Source organism: Delphinus delphis, chromosome 7 (genome assembly GCF_949987515.2).
Source record: "Delphinus delphis chromosome 7, mDelDel1.2, whole genome shotgun sequence".
NCBI lineage: Eukaryota > Metazoa > Chordata > Mammalia > Artiodactyla > Delphinidae > Delphinus > Delphinus delphis.
Genome location: NC_082689.1, coordinates 73,733,437 through 73,753,352, shown reverse-complemented (window position 1 = coordinate 73,753,352; position 19,916 = coordinate 73,733,437). Strand labels below are relative to the sequence as shown.

At 39.7% G+C, this 19,916-nt stretch overlaps 1 protein-coding gene across 3 annotated transcripts in view; it reads right to left on the bottom strand.

The window, feature by feature from the left end:
- Positions 1–19,410, bottom strand: part of CYTIP (cytohesin 1 interacting protein) — a 71,466-nt gene extending 52,056 nt beyond the window's left edge. Inside the window, exons 1-3 of one of the 3 annotated variants that reach the window (XM_060016772.1) lie at positions 19,316–19,410; positions 18,637–18,685; positions 10,243–10,345 (exon numbers count right to left, since the gene is read on the bottom strand). Coding sequence is in view for 1 of the 3 variants with exons in the window: in XM_060016775.1 (XP_059872758.1) it covers positions 10,243–10,245 (3 nt within the window). In the remaining 2 variants the exon portion in view is untranslated. The remainder of the gene's footprint in view (positions 1–10,242; positions 10,346–18,636; positions 18,686–19,315) is intronic. The other 2 variants (XM_060016775.1, XM_060016774.1) reach the window with 2 other exon arrangements.
- Between the last annotated feature and the right edge of the window lie 506 nt (positions 19,411–19,916).

The following is a 19,916-nucleotide window of genomic DNA, read 5'->3' as shown; positions in this document are numbered from 1 at the left end:
CAGCTTTGTCAATTATACTTCAGTAAAGCTGGAGGAAAAAAAAGAAGTCTATGGAGGTTGACAGTACTTCAAAACAAGAAATAGAGCCCCATTAATCCATGGCCTATAGCTAAATACACCTTCTATTCTTAGCTTCCCAGGCCATACCTCTTCCTCCATCACTGAAAGTGCCTCTTCAGCGACCTGGTTAGAACCAATTTGACCCTTGCTCTAACTTCATCCCCTTGAAGTAAGGAATCTCTATAATCTTTTTTATCTATCCACATAGCACAGAGAGTAAAAATTAAAATTTGTTTTTGTGTTCTTTCTTATTTTATGTATTCTTACAATAAGTAAAAAATTATTTTCATAAAAACGTGTTTTTTTACTAATAAAACTTTTATAGCAGCGCCAAAGCATCAGTATATTTGCAGGGTTACATAGGAACTGCTGATGTAAATGGTGTTGATCTGATAATCAAAGCACCTGTCTCCCTGTCCCCAACCAGGGTGGTTTCAACTACAATACTTCAGATCATTTTTTCTGGCCAAGAATTAACAACTCTAAGCCCATAACAACCAACACTCAGTAAACAGTACAAACGAAAACAAAAAATAAAACAAAACAGAACAGAAAATTAATGCCTAATGACACCCCTGCCCCAGGATGGAGTATTCAGGCCTCCCCACTGATTGCTGATTCTGGAGTCTGACATTGTTTCTCCACCAATGGGGCCCACTTGGCCTCAAGAAGACCCTTTGCTTGCCTTGTGTTACGGACTGCATGTTTGTGTCCCCTCCAAATTCACATATTGAAACCCTAATACCCAATGTGATGTTATCTGAAGATGAGGTAATTAGGCAATGGTAGGTGCTCTCTCTGTATTTGCTAAAAGAATGATTGAATGCTAGAGGTAGAAGCCATGGTGGAAGGGTTTACATCAGAGGTTAATAGCAACAAGAATTCCAAGAGGGAACAGAGGGACTTACGTGATATGAAGTAAAACCGCAGGCTAACGCAGCTCCACACTTCTAGAGACTTAGTGACTCGAGAGGCATCTGAGCCTACCTATAGACATTCCGACTTTAAACTAGCATTTTACAATTGTTTGCGACTTTTATATTTACGAAGCAGCAGCCAAAATCACAGCTGAATTACAAGTAGGTGTGTCCCCACTGAAAGATGAACTGGCTCAAGCGATGAGATGTTCCTGTAAATAGGCACAACACCACTTGCGTTAAAAAATTTGGCAGTTGGGGTACAGTATTTGGTGGCAGGCAAAACTGCCTTCAGAGAGAAAGAGGAGAGAGGAGATGAAAGAAAGTGAGGGTGGAGGAGTATGAATTCACAGGCATCATCTCCTTGGCTCAGCAGAGCAAAGCAGCAAAACATTACATATGCTCTGATGATTAATGCCCTGGGACTCGGTGACATCACTCTTTGGAGATCCACCAACCAGAATGTCACATCCTGGGTTGATGGAGAACCCCGTGGAATCTTACTGAGTCTGAGGGGAAAGAAAATTCTCCTCTCTACATAATATAGTTCAACGATGACTCAATGGAAAACACGACTCTAAATACACTTTGTTTCTAGTCAAGTTCTTTAGACATAAATAATTACGTTCATGCTTTAACCAAAGAAACATTGATACCTCTTAAAAAGGAATTTTAAAAAAAACACATTCCTTTCTATCATGCCTACCTAAATGGTCACTCACTGTTGGAATATGGGGTTAGGTGGTGGTGGGCAGGCTACTTAGTGCAAGAGAGGACAGGATGAGATCCCAGAGTAATCTGAGGAGACAGAAGCTGAACTTATAAACCTGAGTGTGTGGATCAGGGATCCAATATGCTGAGAGCAAGCACATAAGAGCCTGACTCTGGAAGGGTTTGATTAGAACCAAGAGGTCCAGTTGAGAACTGAGAATGCAGGGAAGAGATTCCCTTGGCCATGGTGCAGAGCCTACAGCCAAGATATAAACACATCCAACTTCAGAAGAGAAAAGCATTTAAGAAAATACTTAGACCTTCAAACGCCTCCAAGACAGAGGAGGCCAATTGATGTGAGCAAAGGAAAAGTTGGAAACTTCTGTATTTTTAGACTATAGAGAAATAAAAGCAACAGTTAATAGACAAATTGCATCTACATTTGCTGCTGCTTCCTGAACCCCTCAAAATTTATAATATAGCATGAATTGGAAAGCATGTTCCTGGACTTAAACAAAATATAGAGAAAATGCTAGAGACTGAATTCCAAGACTCATTTCTTTGAAAACATTTTAACCAGACATTTTAGAGGTAAATTTGAAAACCTACATGACATCTGTAAAAACATGAGTTTGGGCAGAAAACTAGTTTGTTTTAAGAAAACACTTTCATCGACATATCCCAGAGGATGGACTGGCTTTCCAATGGTTGAGCGAGAAGCAGATGTCTGTCCCTGCAATTGTTATATTGACTCTGGCGCTCTGAAGGAGCTGGCCAAAAGCATTAATTGTTCCAATACATTTATTTGCTCTCTGCTCCATTCCAGCTCTGCCAGGATATCAGATCTGAGATAATATCCATGTGCCTTTCACCATTTTCAACGATCTGCCCTTTTTTCCTTTGTCTCTGTATTGCACTCTGTATTTCTTTTTTCTTACTTAAAATAATTTTCCCCATTATTATGTCTGTTTGTTTTAGGCAGTTTGTAAAATATAAAAATCCTTTCTGGGGCTTCCCTGGTGGCTCAGCGGTTAAGAATCCACCTGCCAATGCAGGAGACACGGGTTCGAGCCCTGGTCTGGGAAGATCCCACATGCCGCAGAGCAACTAAGCCCTTGTGCCACAACTAGTGAGCCTGTGCTCTACAGTCCGCAAGCCACAACTACTGAAGCCCGTGCACCTAGAGCCCGTGCTCCACAACAAGAGGAGGCACCGCAATGAGAAGCCTGCGCACCGCAAGGAAGAGTAGCCCCCGTTCGCCACCATTAGAGGAAGCCCGCGCGCAGCAACGAAGACCCAACACAGCCAAAAAATAAAATAAAATAAATTTTAAAAAAAAATCCTTTCTGTCACCAATTATCATCATGGACATTTATCATGACTTTTCAATTCCTTTTTTTATTGTTATTAACTTTAACTAGATAAGACAATTATGCATAAATAATTATATATCCTCTTTTATTACACAAAGCATTATCTAATAACTGTTTTCTTTTCTCACTAAGAACTGCTCATAACATGATTTTATTTGTGGTGTGATGGTCCATCCTATAGCTGTACCATACTTTCCACTTATTACCAACAAATTCAATTTTATTAAACATTGTTTCTAATATTGCCCTATTAGAAATTAATGATGTTATAAAAATGTGAACATAAATCTTTGTCCACATAACCATTTTCTTAGGACAAATCCTTATATGAAAAAATATTGGTTTGAAAAATATGGCTGTCTTTAAGGCTCTTGCCAGAAGTTGCTAAATTATTGTCAGAAAGCTTCAACATGAAATCGTCCATCCATCCTGTAGAACTCCTGACAACCTGATTATTATCAGTTAAAAATCTTTGGTAAAATGTGCTCTGTGAAAACTGCTACCTAATTTTTGTTTTAATTTGAATTTCTGAAAAATTTGCCTTTCTTATATTACAAAAGAAGGTATTTTTCATATTTTGTTAACAATTTCTGTTTCCTCTTTTGTGATTTTCTTACAGATGTGTATGAAAAACCACAATTTCTTTAATGTGTTAGTTGTTGTTTATCTTTTCATTTGGTTTATAACATACAGAAACTTTTTTATTTTATCCATCAATCTCTTCCTCTGTGATTTCCTTAATTGCTTTTAAGTTTAGAAAATCATTTTCCATCTAAAGATCAGGTAAATATTAAAGTATATTTCTTCTAAGTTATTTTGGTTTAGCTATTTAGACTTAACTTTTTAATCTATTTAGAATAAAATGGGTTATTATTTTTAGGGGGATTTGCTAAAATGAATTTATTTAATCTAAATAATCAGTTTCCCCAAAATAGCATTTTAAATTACCCATCCCCTGTCTCACTGATATATGGTGCTTCATTTATCCTGTTAAGCTTTTCTTTTATTCTATCTTATTTATCTTTATTACATTAGTAGCTCTGATCTTTAGCTGGTACTGGTGCTTGTTCTCAGATTTCAGCTCTACCCCTTACTAGCTATCTAACAATAGACTAGTTATGGCCTCTGTGTGACTCAGTTTCCTTATCTGTAAAATAGGCATACCAATATTACTTCCATCGTGAGACTGTCATGAAGAGTAAAGTGATTAATAGAATAAAGAACTTAGAACAGTGCTTGGCACGTAGAAAGTGCCACAGAAGTATTGGCTATTATTGTTGTCAGTGTTCTGTGTTAGCAGTGCAAGTCCTTCTTGTAACCCTCATCTTTCAAAACTGTCGTACCGGGCTTCCCTGGTGGTGCAGTGGTTGAGAATCTGCCTGTCAATGCAGGGGACATGGGTTCGAGCCCTGGTCTGGGAAGATCCCACATGCCACGGAGCAACTAGGCCCGTGAGCCACAAGGCCCGTGAGCCACAACTACTGAGCCTGCGCGTCTGGAGCTTGTGCTCCGCAACAAGAGAGGCCGCGACAGTGAGAGGCCCGCGCACCGCGATGAGGAGTGGCCCCCGCTCGCCGCAAGTGGAGAAAGCCCTCGCACAGAAACGAAGACTCAACACAGCCAAAAATAAATAAATAAAATAAATAAAATTAAAAAAAAAAATTGTCGTACCTCCTTTATCTGTTTTTCTTTTAGATAACCTTTATTTTCAAATGAAAATAGATTAATTTTTTCTGATAATAAAAAATGCATGTCTATTATAAGAACATTTTTCAGAAAATGCATAAATATAATTTTAAATCACCTTTCATACCAGCACCAAGAAATACACGTTCTTAATACCTAGCTAGAAGATTTCCAAATATTAACTCTTTATTAGTTGGGCACGACCTCTTATTTTGATAGAAGGTAGTCTGAGATACTGAGGCACAGAATGGGTGTCTATAGCTAAATGTGAAAAAGTAACATAATAGGCAAATGCGAGGTTTGCCCAAGGGGCCACATTTCTCAGAGCTGCTATACCATGTCAAGTTTGCCAGCTTCAATTTTGTCTTTCTCTGCTTCTTTTAAACTGGTTCAAAGATCAACTAAAATTGTGAACACAGAAATGAATGTTCTAGGAAAACAGAATCCCAAATTTGAGGAACTGCTGGTTTTTTTAGGTAATAATGAGTCACTGTAGAGTTACATCATTCAGAACAGTAAGTGTCATGCAGTTTTCTGTGGCCTTGAAAGCAGCTGCGCTATCAAAGAGAAGGCTTCCAGGAAGAGGCGTCTCTACTCACCCACCTGTGCTGCTGCCTAGTCATTTCAGGATCAGTATCGATGACCATAAAATACAGAGGAGGCAGAAGAGTTAATGCATCTATCATTTGCTAGACATTCACTGTCCAAGGGAAGGAGTCATATAACAAAACATCACTCAGTCCCACACAAAAGTGGAAAATCTGTTATCCATTTAGAAAGCAGACTTCTCTACTTTAGCTACCTATGACTTTTTATAATACTATTTCAATACAAATTAATGCTTAAGTAGACTATCTTTTACAGTAGTGTTAGGTTCACAGCAAAATGGAACAGAAAGTGCAGAGAGTTCTCATGTACCCCTTGTCCTCATACACACACAGCCTCCTCCCCCATCAACATTCCACACCAGCGTATTTATTACCACTGATGAACCTACACTAACACCTCATTATCACCCAAAGTCCAGAGTTCACATTAGGGTTCATTTTGGGTGTTGTACATTCTATGGGTTTTGGTAAGTATACAATGACATGTATTCACCATTGTAATATCACACAGACAAATTTCACTGCTCTAAAATCCTTTGTTCTCCACTGGTTCATGTCTGTCCCTCCAGTCCTTGGCAACCACTGATCTTTTTAATGTCTCCATAGTTTTGCCTTTTCCAGGATATCATATAGTTGAAATTTGGAATCATACATTTTGTAGCCTTTTCAGATTGCTTTCTTTCACTTAGTAATATATAGTTAAGATTCTTCCGTGTCTTTTCATAGCTTGATAGCTAGCTCATTTTTTTAGTACTGAATAATATTGCATTGTCTGGACATACCACAGTTTATCTATTTACCTACTGAAGGACATCTTGGTTGCTTTCAAGTTTTGGTGATTATGAATAAAGCTGCTTAAACATTCATATGTAGGTTATAACGTGGATACAATTTTTCAACTCATTTGGGTAAATACCAAGGAGTGCAATTGGATCCTATGGTAAGAATATATTCAGTTTTGTAAGAAACTGTCAAACTGTCTTTCAGAGTGACTGTATCATTTTGTATTCCCATTAGCAATGAATAAGAGTTCCTGTTGCTCCACATCCTGGCCAGCACTTACTGTTGTCAGTGTTTTGTATTTTCACCATTCAAATAGGCGTGTAGTGGTATCTCACTGTTGTTTCAATTTGTAATTCCTTAATGAGATGATGTTGGGCATCTTTACAATGTTTATTTGCCATCTGTATACCTTCTTTGATGAGGTGTCTGTTTCGGATCTTTTGCACATTTACTAATCAGATTGATCATTTTCTTATTGTTGAGTTTTAAGTGTTCTTTGTATATTTTGGATAACAGTCTTTTACCAGATATGTCTTTTATAAGTATTTTCTCCCAGTCTGTGTCTTGCCTCTTCATTCTACTGACAATGTCTTTCACAGATAAGAAGCCTTATATTTTATATCAATTAATTTTTGCCCCCAAGATTGCACAAATGTAACAGGCTATTGAGGGCAAGTCTTCCTCTTACCCTAGATATGGCCTGTAAGGCCCCAATATTGGGATAAAGACGTTGGATAAGTAATGACTGGAGCCACTATCTCCTTCAAGTTCAGACTCCTCAGGCAAGTTCAGATTCATCAGTAAACTCTTTATTCAAAGTAAACAAAATAATATAATATTGCCGTTAAGAACAGAAATGCTCCACTAAAGTGATCATAAGTGAAAAGTGAAGGAGTAGGACACTAACACACTTTGCATTGTATTTCTTTTTTTTTAAATTTCAAATACATATATAATTTTTCCAAGCCTCCAAATATTTGTTTTGTTAGTTTCTGCTTTATAACAAAGTGAATCAGCTATACATATACATAAATCTCCATATCTCCTCCCTCTTGCGTCTCCCTCCCACCCTCCCTATACCACCCCTCTATGTGGTAACAAAGCACTGAACTGATCACCCTGTGCTATGCAGCTGCTTCCCACTAGCTGTCTATTTTACATTTGGTAGTGTATGTATGTCCATGCCACTCTCTCACTTCGTCCCAGCTTAACCTTCCCCCTCCCCGTGTCCTCAAGTCCATTCTCTATGTCTGCGTCTTTCTGAATAAAAATTAGGAGACTCTGAATCAAGGAGAAACTATACAGGATTATTATGAATGCACTCAGTACAGCAGATTTATGGTATATTAAAGGAGTAGAAACATGGGTTTTGGAATTAGAAAGACCTAGATTCAAATCCTGACTCTGCTATTTGCTGTCTCTGTGACCTCTCAGAATTCTCATGGAAGATGGCCACAATAACGCCAACTTAACAAGGTTAGTATAAGGACGAAAGATGAAATGTGATGAGCACAGTAACTGGCAGATGATAGGTGTTCAAAATATAGTGGCTTCTGTTATTTTTTTCTTCACTATTTATCATTAGTCTGTATTATCATAGTTATTTATCCAGAGAACTAACAGCATTGGTAAAAACATATTTAAGTTGAAATTTGGATTTATGGGGGAAAAAGCACTAAAAAATTCATAGTTCAGGGTAAACAAAATTCCTCAAAATAGCTAGCATTTGGTGATAACTTAGGTACCTTAGTTAGGGACTACTTTCCAGGTGTGAAAAATGTAAAATAAAATGTTTAAAGTGTTGGGATCTGACCCACCATCTATGCCTTATCACAGTGTATCAGGCCTAGAAGGGCATTTAGAGAGGAAAGTAAGGCCCAAAGAGCTAAAAGATTTGCCTACACACAGTCTGATCCTGCCTCACCCCCACCTGTCCATATCCCTCATCTACTAACTTGTTGGCTGGTTCGGCCATAGCATACATTCAAGTGCTGATAAATCTCATCTTTGTCTTTTAAGGAAGGTATCAGTCCCCTTTCCTCTATTCTTCATGTGTCATCTTGGGAGAGTACCTGGCAGCAGCCACATGCAAGCAAGCCAGCCGGTTCGGTACCACCTGATGTACCAATGAATTACCAGAAAAGGATTTCATTTAATGACAGTCTATTTGATTTGCGGTCCCTGTTCCCTTCCTCCCTTTGACCATTTTTCTCTTCATTCATTAATCCTTCTATGTAGGGTGGGCGGCAGAGATGAACAAATCACTGAATTTGATGCATTTCATTCTGTTCCCTTTTAGACGTTCTTATAATGGTTTTCCCGAGGACAATCAATTAAACTATTGACTTAAATACTTTTTGGGGATCAATTATAATTCCAATTAACTGTGCCATCTGGGATGTTCATTACCATTCTTGGGAAACATTTGTAATAGTGAGAAATTTTGTCTCCCAAGCTCATGTTTATTCATCTTCCGGTCTAGGATCTCATCTATCTTTAGAACTAGCCTCCTGGTTGGTCCTGCCTTGCTCTGTCTGCTGCACACCATTTTCCTGGCCTCAGAGGACTTATTGACATCTCTTTCTCTCCCCACCACAAGAAGTAACGTTTACTGATTGCTTTGTTATGTGCCAGTCACTCTGCTAAGTGCTTTTTTGCATTATTTCTTTAAATCCATGAGGTAGACAATAGGGTTCTCGTCTTTCTAAAAGGAGGAACCTGAATTTCAGAGACGGAAAACACTTTGCGCAAAGCCACAGGGGATTCAAACCCTGGTCTGCGGGGCACAGGCATGAATTACTTCTTCATCCAAGCTGCTCAGTCCCTCTCAGAGCCAGGCAGCTGGTGGGTTCTGAACCAACAGTCCTGCGAAGAGATCAACAAGCTAGAGAAGCCTGACACTTTTTTCTCAAAAGTGACGTCCTCCAACACCTACATCTTTTACAGAGTAAAGATTCCCAGGGATATCTGTCCCACTCCAACTGATGACTTCCTGAATCTGAATCACTAGAAGTGACAACCCGGAACTAGTCCTTGAACACTTTTCATTTTTAAAAGTTTGAGATCCACTGCCCTGTGTCTTTCTTCTTTGACACCAAAAGTGTCCTTTAACAAAGCTTTCTTGGAGACAATGTCCTGACCTGTGGTGGTCTAACCTAAAAGCGTGACCACCCTGACGGGGATTTGAGGGAATACTCTGTGATCTGCTGCTCACAGCTCGCCTTTTGGATGCAACTTATTTGATTAAGTTCCAGCTGCCTCTGCCTGAGCTCTGATTACCTTCTTCAGCCCTGTCTCACAGAAAGCACATAAAAGCAACTAGTTTATGGACCTTTTTTTTGTAGCAGCTACAAAAAGAAATACCTTTTGTGATCAATAAATGTTTTTTAATTGTCATTCTTTGCAGATTGTACAGAGCTCAGAACAGAGTCCCTCTCCTCAGAAAGGCTAGTGTGGATATAGATAAGAAAATAAGCAAGTCTTCTCTCTGTCTCTTACACACACACACTCACACACACACACACACGCACACACACCGTAAATTTCCATTAGCTGCCTTACCCTGTCTTCATCATTAGAATATTGTGTTTGAGCTCTAGCACTCAGCCAATTTAAACCTGGCTTCTTACCAATTCCCTCTTTTCTTTTCTCTTAATAAGAACCTTCAACTTTCTAAATCAGCCTCTTCTATTTTTCCCTTCTTGCAGTAATGTCACACTCCTGTTTTTATTGGACCTTTCTATTACCAAAAGTTGTCTGGATATTACAAATTCAACCTTTGCCTTGATAGAAGACACCCTGTCATCAAATCTGCTGACCATATGCTATCAGAAAAAGTAGCAGAGACATAGTAACGAGAATATCAACAAAAACGAGAGACCTAGTAAAAACAAGATGTCCAAAATATTTAGGAAATAAACCAGAAAGAGCCAACCAGCTTATTCATTAAACACTTGAATAAGGAATTCCCAATAATAATTCCGTCAATATTTTATTTATCTTATTAAAAAACACTTCATTAAAACTCGTTTGCTTCCTCCCCTCCCCCATATCAAAGACAAGAACATAATGAGAATCAACCGCATATTTCAAAGTCAAACTTACCATAGAAGTTTAGTTGGCAAATCTCAGTCAGAGATCCCTCCTGGTCTCAACACCAGAGCATATGAGGTGTCCTCTAGTCGGCTGCAGATGAATTTACAGCCCCCTGCAATGCAACAAGACACTGACATTCTGAAAAGGAAATTTGATCTCACCCTAACTCATGCTAACCTCCTCATCTTTCCTGAAGGGGGTTCCCATCTATTTATTCCAGGACATGGACAAACTGCTTAGTATCAAATACCTTACAAAGACAGAGGGAGCGTTCTGGGAAGATGGCGGAAGAGTAAGACGCGGAGATCACCTTCCTCCCCACAGATACACCAGAAATACATCTACACGTGGAACAACTCCTACAGAACACCTACTGAACGCTGGCAGAAGACCTCAGACCTCCCAAAAGGCAAGAAACCCCCCACGTACGTGGGTAGAGCAAAAGAAAAAAGAATAAACAGAAACAAAAGGATAGGGACGGGACCTGCACCAGTGGGACGGAGCTATGGAGGAAAAAAGGTAGGAAGCCCCTTCGCGGGCGGAGACTGCGGGTGGCGGAGGGGGAAAGCTTCGGAGCTGCGGAGGAGAGCACAGCAACGGGGGTGCAGAGGACAAAGCAGGGAGATTCCCGCACAGAGGATCAGGGCCGACCGGCACTCAGCAGCCCAGAGAGGCTTGTCTGCTCACCCGCCGGGGCGGGCGGGGCTGGGAGTTAAGGCTCGGGATTCGGTCAGAGGCAGGGAGAGGACTGGGGTTGGCGGTGTGAACACAGCCTGCAGGGTGTTAGTGCGCCACGGCTAGCCGGGAGGGAGTCGGGGAAAAGTCTGGACTTGCCGAAGAGGCAAGAGACTTTTTCTTCCCTCTTTGTTTCCTGGTGAGCGAGTAGAGGGGATTAAGAGCGCTGCTTAAAGGAGCTCCAGAGATGGGTGCGAGCCGCGGCTAAAAGCGCGGACCCCAGAGGCGGGCATGAGACGCTAAGGCAGCTGCTGCCGCCACCAAGAAGCCTGTGTCCGAGCACAGGTCACTCTCCACACACCCCTTCCGGGGAGCCTGTGCAGCCCGACACTGCCAGGGTCCCGGGATCCAGAAACAACTTCCGCGGGAGAACGCACGGCGCGCCTCAGGCTGCTGCAACGTCACAGGCCTCTGCCACCGCAGACCCGCCCCGCACTCCGTGCCCCTCCCTCCTCCCGGCCTGAGTGGGGCTCCCTCCTCCCGGCCTGAGTGAGCCACAGCCCCCGAATCAGCAACTCCTTTAACCCCGGCCTGTTTCAGCAAAGAACAGACGCCCTCCGGCGACCTACACGCAGAGGCAGGGCCAAATCCAAAGCTGAGCCCTGGGAGCTGTGAGAACAAAGAAGAGAAAGGGAAAGCTCTCCCAGCAGCCTCAGAAGCAGCGGATTAAAGCTCCACAACAACTTGATGTACCCTGCATCTGTGGAATACATGAATAGACAACGAGTCATCCCAAATTGAGGAGGTGGACTTTGAGAGCATGATTTATGATTTTTTTCCCCTTTTCCTCTTTTTGTGAGTGTGTATGTGTATGCTTCTGTGTGAGATTTTGTCTGTATAGCTTTGCTTCCACCATTTGTCCTACGGTTCTATCCGTCCGTTTTTAGTTTTTTTTTTAAATTTTTTTCTAAATAATTACTTTTTTATTTTAATAACTTTATTATATTTTATCTTTATTTTATTTTACTTTATCTTCTTTCTTTTTCTTCCTTCCCTCCTACCTTCCTTCCTTCCTTCCTCCCTCTCTCCCTTCTTTCTTTCCTTCCTTCTTTCTTTCGTTCTTTCTTTCTTTCTTTCTTTATACTTCTACTAATTCTTTCTTTCTATTTTTTCTCCCTTTTATTCTGAGCTGTGTGGATGAAAGGCTCTTGGTGCTACAGCCAGGAGTGAGTGCTGTGCCTCTGAGGTGGGAGAGCCAACTTCAGGACACTGGTCCACAAGAGACCTCCCAGCTCCACATAATATCAAACGGCGAAAATCTCCCAGAGATCTCCATCTCAACACCAACACCCAGCTTCACTCAACGAACAGCAAGCTACAGTGCTGGACACCCTATGCCAAACAACTAGCAAGACAGGAACACAACAACACCCATTAGCAGAGAGGCTGCCTAAAATCATAGTAAGTCCACAGACACCCCAAAACACACCACCAGACATGGACCTGCCCACCAGAAAGACAAGATCCAGCCTCATCCATCAGAACACAGGCACTAGCCCCTCCACCAGGAAGCCTACACAACCCACTGAACCAACCTTAGCCACTGGGGACAGACACCAACCACAACGGGAACTACGAACCTGCAGCCTGCAAAAAGGAGACCCCAAACACAGTAAGATAAGCAAAATGAGAAGACAGAAAAACACACAGCAGATGAAGGAGCAAGGTAAAAACCCACCAGACCTAACAAATGAAGAGGAAATAGGGAGTCTACCTGAAAAAGAATTCAGAATAATGATAGTAAAGATGATCCAAAATCTTGGGAATAGAATAGACAAAATGCAAGAAACATTTAACAAGGACCTAGAAGAACTAAAGATGAAACAAACAATGATGAACAACACAATAAATGAAATTAAAAATACTCTAGATGGGATCAATAGCAGAATAAGTGAGGCAGAAGAACGGATAAGTGACCTGGAAGATAAAATAGTGGAAATAACTACTGCAGAGCAGAATAAAGAAAAAAGAATGAAAAGAACTGAGGACAGTCTCAGAGAGCTCTGGGACAACATTAAACGCACCAACATTCGAATTATAGGGGTTCCAGAAGAAGAAGAGAAAAAGAAAGGGACTGAGAAAATATTTGAAGAGATTATAGTTGAAAACTTCCCTAATATGGGAAAGGAAATAGTTAATCAAGTCCAGGAAGCACAGAGAGTCCCATACAGGATAAATCCAAGGATAAATATGCCAAGACACATATTAATCAAACTGTCAAAAATTAAATACAAAGAAAACATATTAAAAGCAGCAAGGGAAAAATGACAAATAACACACAAGGAAATCCCCATAAGGTTAACAGCTGATCTTTCAGCAGAAACTCTGCAAGCCAGAAAGGACTGGCAGGACATATTTAAAGTGATGAAGGAGAAAAACCTGCAACCAAGATTACTCTACCCAGCAAGGATCTCATTCAGATTTGATGGAGAAATTAAAACCTTTACAGACAAGCAAAAGCTGAGAGAGTTCAGCACCACCAAACCAGCTTTACAACAACTGCTAAAGGAACTTCTCTAGTCAAGAAACACAAGAGAAGGAAAAGACCTACAATAACGAACCCAAAACAATTAAGAAAATGGGAATAGGAACATACATATCGATAATTACCTTAAATGTAAATGGACTAAATGCTCCCACCAAAAGACACAGATTGGCTGAATGGATACAAAAACAAGACCCATATATTTGCTGTCTACAAGAGACCCACTTCAGACCTAGAGACACATACAGAATGAAAGTAAGGGGATGGAAAAAGATATTTCATGCAAATGGAAACCAAAAGAAAGCTGGAGTAGCAATTCTCATATTAGACAAAATAGACTTTAAAATAAAGACTATTAGAAGAGACAAAGAAGGTCACTACATAATGATCAAGGGATCAATCCAAGAAGAAGATATAACAATTGTAAATATTTATGCACCCAACATAGGAGCACCTCAATACATAAGGCAAATACTAACAGCCGTAAAAGGGGAAACTGACAGCAACACAATCATAGTAGGGGACTTTAACAACCCACTTTCACCAATGGACAGATCATCCAAAATGAAAATAAATAAGGAAACACAAGCCTTAGATGATACATTAAACAAGATGCACTTAATTGATATTTATAGGACATTCCATCCAAAAACAACAGAATACACATTTTTCTCAAGTGCTCATGGAACATTCTCCAGGATAGATCATATCTTGGGTCACAAGTCAAGCCTTGGTAAATTTAAGAAAATTGAAATTGCTTCAGGTATCTTTTCTGACCACAACGCTATGAGACTAGATATCAATTACAGGAAAAGATCTGTAAAAAATACAAACACATGGAGGCTAAACAATACACTACTTAATAATGAAGTGATCACTGAAGAAATCAAAGAGGAAATTAAAAAAAATACCTAGAAACAAATGACAATGGAGACACGACGACCCAAAATCTATGGGATGCAGCAAAAGCAGTTCTAAGAGGGAAGTTTATGGCAATACAATCCTACCTTAAGAAACAGGAAACATCTCGAATAAACAACCTAACCTTGCACCTAAAGCAATTAGAGAAAGAAGAACAAAAATACCTCAAAGTTAGCAAAGGAAAGAAATCATAAAAATCAGATCAGAAATAAATGGAAAAGAAATGAAGGAAATGATAGCAAAGATCAATAAAACTAAAAGCTGGTTCTTTGAGAAGATAAACAAAATTGATAAACTATTAGCCAGGCTCATCAAGAAAAAAAGGTAGAAGACTCAAATCAATAGAACTAGAAATGGAAAAGGAGAAGTAACAACTGACATTGCAGAAATACAAAAGATCATGAGAGATTACTACAAGCAACTCTATGCCAATAAAATGGACAACCTGGAAGAAATGGACAAATTCTTAGAAATGCACAACCTGCCAAGACTCAATCAGGAAGAAATAGAAAATATGAACAGACCAATCACAAGCACTGAAATTGAAATTGTGATTAAAAATCTTCCAACAAACAAAAGCCCAGGACCAGATGGGTTCACAGGCGAATTCTATCAAACATTTAAAGAACAGCTAACACCTATCCTTCTCAAACTCTTCCAAAATATAGCAGAGGGAGGAACACTCCCAAACTCATTCTATGAGGCCACCATCAGCTTGATACCAAGACCAGACAAGGATGTCACAAAGAAAGAAAACTACAGGCCAATATCACTGATGAACATAGATGCAAAAATCCTCAACAAAATACTAGCAAACAGGCTTCCCTGGTGGCACAGTGGTTGAGAGTCCGCCTGCCGATGCAGGGGACACGAGTTCATGCCCCAGTCCAGGAAGATCCCACATGCCGCAGAGCAGCTGGGCCCGTGAGCAATGGCCGCTGAGCCTGTGCGTCCGGAGTGTGTGCTCCTCAATGGGAGAGGCCACAACAGTGAGAGGCCCGCGTACCGCCAAAAAAAAAAAAAAAAAAAAACTAGCAAACAGAATCCAACAGCATATTAAATGGATCATACACCATGATCAAATGGGGTTTATTCCAGGAATGCAAGGATTCTTCAATATACGCAAAAAAATCAATGTGATAAACCCTATTAACAAATTGAAGGATAAAAACCATATGATCATCTCAATAGATGCAGAGAAAGCTTTCGACAAAATTCAACACCTATTTATGATAAAAGCCCTGCAGAAAGTAGGCATAGAGGGAACTTTCCTCAACATAATAAAGGCCATATATGACAAACCCACAGCCAACATTGTCCTCAATGGTGAAAAACTGAAAGCATTTCCACTAAGATCAGGAACAAGACAAGCTTGCCCACTCTCACCACTCTTATTCAACATAGTTTTGGAAGTTTTAGCCACAGAAATCAGAGAAGAAAAGGAAATAAAAGGAATCCAAATCGGAAAAGAAGAAGTAAAGCTGTCACTGTTTGAAGATGACATGATACTATACATAGAGAATCCTAAAGATGCTACCAGAAAACTGCTAGAGCTAATCAATGAATTTGGTAAAGTAGCAGGATTCAAAATTAATGCACAGAGATCTCTGGCATTCCTATACACTAATGATGAAAAATCTGAAAGTGAAATCAAGAAAACACTCCCATTTACCACTGCAACAAAAAGAACAAAATATCTAGGAATAAACCTACCTAAGGAGACAAAAGACCTGTATACAGAAAATTATAAGACACTGATGAAAGAAATTAAAGATGATACAAATAGATGGAGAGGTATACCATGTTCTTGGATTGGAAGAATCAACATTGTGAAAGTGACTCTACAACCCAAGCAATCTACAGATTCAATGCAATCCCTAACAAACTACCATTGGTATTTTTCACAGAACTGGAACAAAAAATTTCACAATTTGTATGGAAACACAAAAGACCCCGTATAGCCAAAGCAATGTTGAGAATGAAAAATGGAGCTGGAGGAATCAGGCTCCCTGACTTCAGACTATACTACAAAGCTACAGTAATCAAGACAGTATGGTACTGGCACAAAAACAGAAAGATAGATCAATGGAACAGGATAGAAAGCCCAGAGATAAACCCATGCACATATGGTCACCTTATCTTTGATAAAGGAGGCAGGCATGTAGAGTGGAGAAAGTACAGCCTCTTCAATAAGTGGTGCTGGGAAAACTGGACAGGTACATGTAAAAGTATGAGATTAGATCACTCCCTAACACCATACACAAAAATAAGTTCAAAATGGATTAAAGACCTAAATGTAAGCCAGAAACTTTCAAACTCTTAGAGGAAAACATAGGCAGAACACTCTATGACATAAGTCACAGCAAGATCCTTTTTGACCCACCTCCTAGAGAAATGGAAATAAAAACAAAAATAAACAAATGGGACCTAATGAAACTTCAAAGCTTTTGCACAGCAAAGGAAACCATAAACAAGACCAAAAGACAACCCTCAGAATGGGAGAAAATATTTGCAAATGAAGCAACTGACAAAGGATTAATCTCCAGAATTTATAAGCAGCTCATGCAGCTCAATAACCAAAAAACAAACAACCCAATCCAAAAATGGGCAGAAGACCTAAATAGACATTTCTCCAAAGAAGATATACAGACTGCCAACAAACACATGAAAGAATGCTCAACTTCATTAATCATTAGAGAAATGCAAATCAAAACTACAATGAGATATTATCTCACACCAGTCAGAATGGCCATCATCAAAAAATCTAGAAACAATAAATGCTGGAGAGAGTGTGGAGAAAAGGGAACCCTCTTGCACTGTTGGTGGGAATGTAAATTGATACAGCCACTGTGGAGAACAGTATGGAGGTTCCTTGAAAAACTACAAATAGAACTACCATATGACCAGCAATCCCACTACTGGGCATATGCCCTGAGAAAACCATAATTCAAAAAGAGTCATGTACCAAAATGTTCATTGCAGTTCTATTTACAATAGCCCGGAGATGGAAACAACCTAAGTGTCCATCATCAGATGAATGGATAAAGATGTGGAACATATATACAATGGAATATTACTCAGCCATAAAAAGAAACGAAATTGAGCTATTTGTAATGAGGTGGATAGACCTAGAGTCTGTCATACAGAGTGAAGTAAGTCAGAAAGAGAAAGACAAATACCGTCATGCTAACACATATATATGGAATTTAAGAAAAAAAATGTCAAGAAGAACCTAGGGGTAAGACAGGAATAAAGACACAGACCTCCTAGAGAATGGACTCCATTTGGGGAGGGGGAAGGGTGAGCTGTGACAAAGCGAGAGAGAGGCATGGACATATATACACTACCAAACGTAAGGTAAATAGCTAGTGGGAAGCAGCCGCATAGCACAGGGAGATCAGCTTGGTGCTTTGTGACCACCTAGAGGGGTGGGATAGGGAGGGTGGGAGGGAGGGAGACGCAAGAGGGAAGAGATATGGGAACATATATATATGTATAACTGATTCACTTTGTTATAAAGCAGAAAGTAACACACCATCGTAAAGCAATTATACTCCAATAAAGATGTAAAAAAAAAAAAAAGACAGAGGGAAACAACAAAAATTCAGTAATGCCTATGTGATCCTTTAGCCCTGTACAAATGGAAAATCAGGGTTCTTCATTCTATAATGAATTAAGTGGAGAAAGAAACCATTTCTTATCTGGAGTCACTCCCATCTCAATGTTTCACATGTGGCTTTTATGGGGATGCTAAACTTTCAGAGTTTCAAATACTACTTACTGTAAACTAACTACAAATTTTATTCCCCTTGCTTTTGTTTTCAGATTAATAATGATTGCAATTTAATTGGAAGGTACTTCCATAATTTATTCTGAACAAAATTTGAGACTTTTGGTTGACTTCATGCTGTTCAACTAAACCATGCTTACCTGAGTTTTCCCTTTAAAGCAAAGCAGACATCATTTACACGGTCTATTTTTTCAATAGAAAACCATGTTAGCTTTTATCCCCATAACATTCATTTCCAGTCCCTAGAAACAATTTCTAGAGAGAGCAAATTTTCACGCATACAGCAGCTAACATATAAATATGCATCATGGAAAATCTTCCACACACAGAGAAAACATCATGATTTGGTTTGGAAAACAAGTCATTTTAAAGTTGTGGAAAATAGGATCTGTTCCTGCCTTTAAGGCAAGATCTGCTCCTGATATAGTCATTCTAGTTATTCTGCACCTGTAACCGGCTTTCCCGGAATTACCTTGAGATATGTATTGTGTGTGATCAGTTGAAAGTTCATATATTGTAACCTGAAAAAGAAAAAAAAACTCTTCTTCTAGAATTTCTTCATAAAGGACAACCATTCTTAATAGAAAACAGCTTTTGTTTCCCAAATCACATTTGAACTGTTTAATTATTGAGTTTCTAAAAATCAAGGCAATTTTTATAGCAATAAACACATTGGAAAACATTCAGCCTATGATTATCTATTGTGAGATAGAATCTCTTTCTTTCATCATCAAATATTTTTTTAAATTATAGGGAAAGTAATCATAACAGTTGAAATTTTTACCCATGTAAAAGAAACACATCTTGTCTTATGGAGTCCCTTTTAAAACAACTCTAGTACTTTCTGCCAGTTACTAGTCAAGGTTCTGTATTGTGTGTCTAAAATCATATACACTTTAGAAACCAGCTGCTTTGGCACATGCTCCCAGTTGCCTCTGTGACACCCTCTATCTCCCCTTCAGGATCTAGTTTGATGTATCGTCACAGATCAACCTGCCTGTCCCAATAGCTTCTTCCATGGCCGACCAAGAATCTGCATCCCTCTATACACCAGTTGCTCTAAGTGTTATTAAAATCAACCCAAATTCCATATTTCCAGAGTCTCTTGCAAGGTCTTAAAGAAATCCTTCTGGCATTTGCTCTGTCCCTACCTGTCCTGCAGGGCTGGAGGTAACAGCTGCGAGAAGGCAGTGAGAGCGGTGTGGCTGCCTTCTGGGAGATCCTGGTGCAGCACAGAGCTGGGGGAGGGCACAGTGTGGGCAGCTGGAGGAAGAGGAGGAGGAATAATTTGTGTGCCACTGCAAACATGAAATGGTGCCAAAAAAAACACCATTCTTTTTCCCAAGAAGTTCAAAGTGCTTTGCAAACATTAACTCATAAGACCAAGCAGTCATGGAGCAATTACTACTTTATTATGCCCTTAAGGTAACGACTGCAAGCAAGGTCATGAGGAAAGAGAGTCTATTCATTGTTTCATTAGACCACAGATATTTAATGAGTACCTACTATGTGCAGGGCACTGGCGGTAGAGAAACAAGCAAGACAGCCAACATCTGTGCTCCTCCAGGCTCTTATGCTAGTCTATGGCCTCTTGTTTGTACGATGAGGGCACTAAGAACCTGGCTACACTTCTTATCACACTTATTTACACTTTATTTTTGCCCAAATTGTTGAATGGAGTGTGCCATCCTTCAGAATGCCTATAATGTGCTAAGTGCTGAGCAAACACACAAAAGAAAAATTTCTTAACTT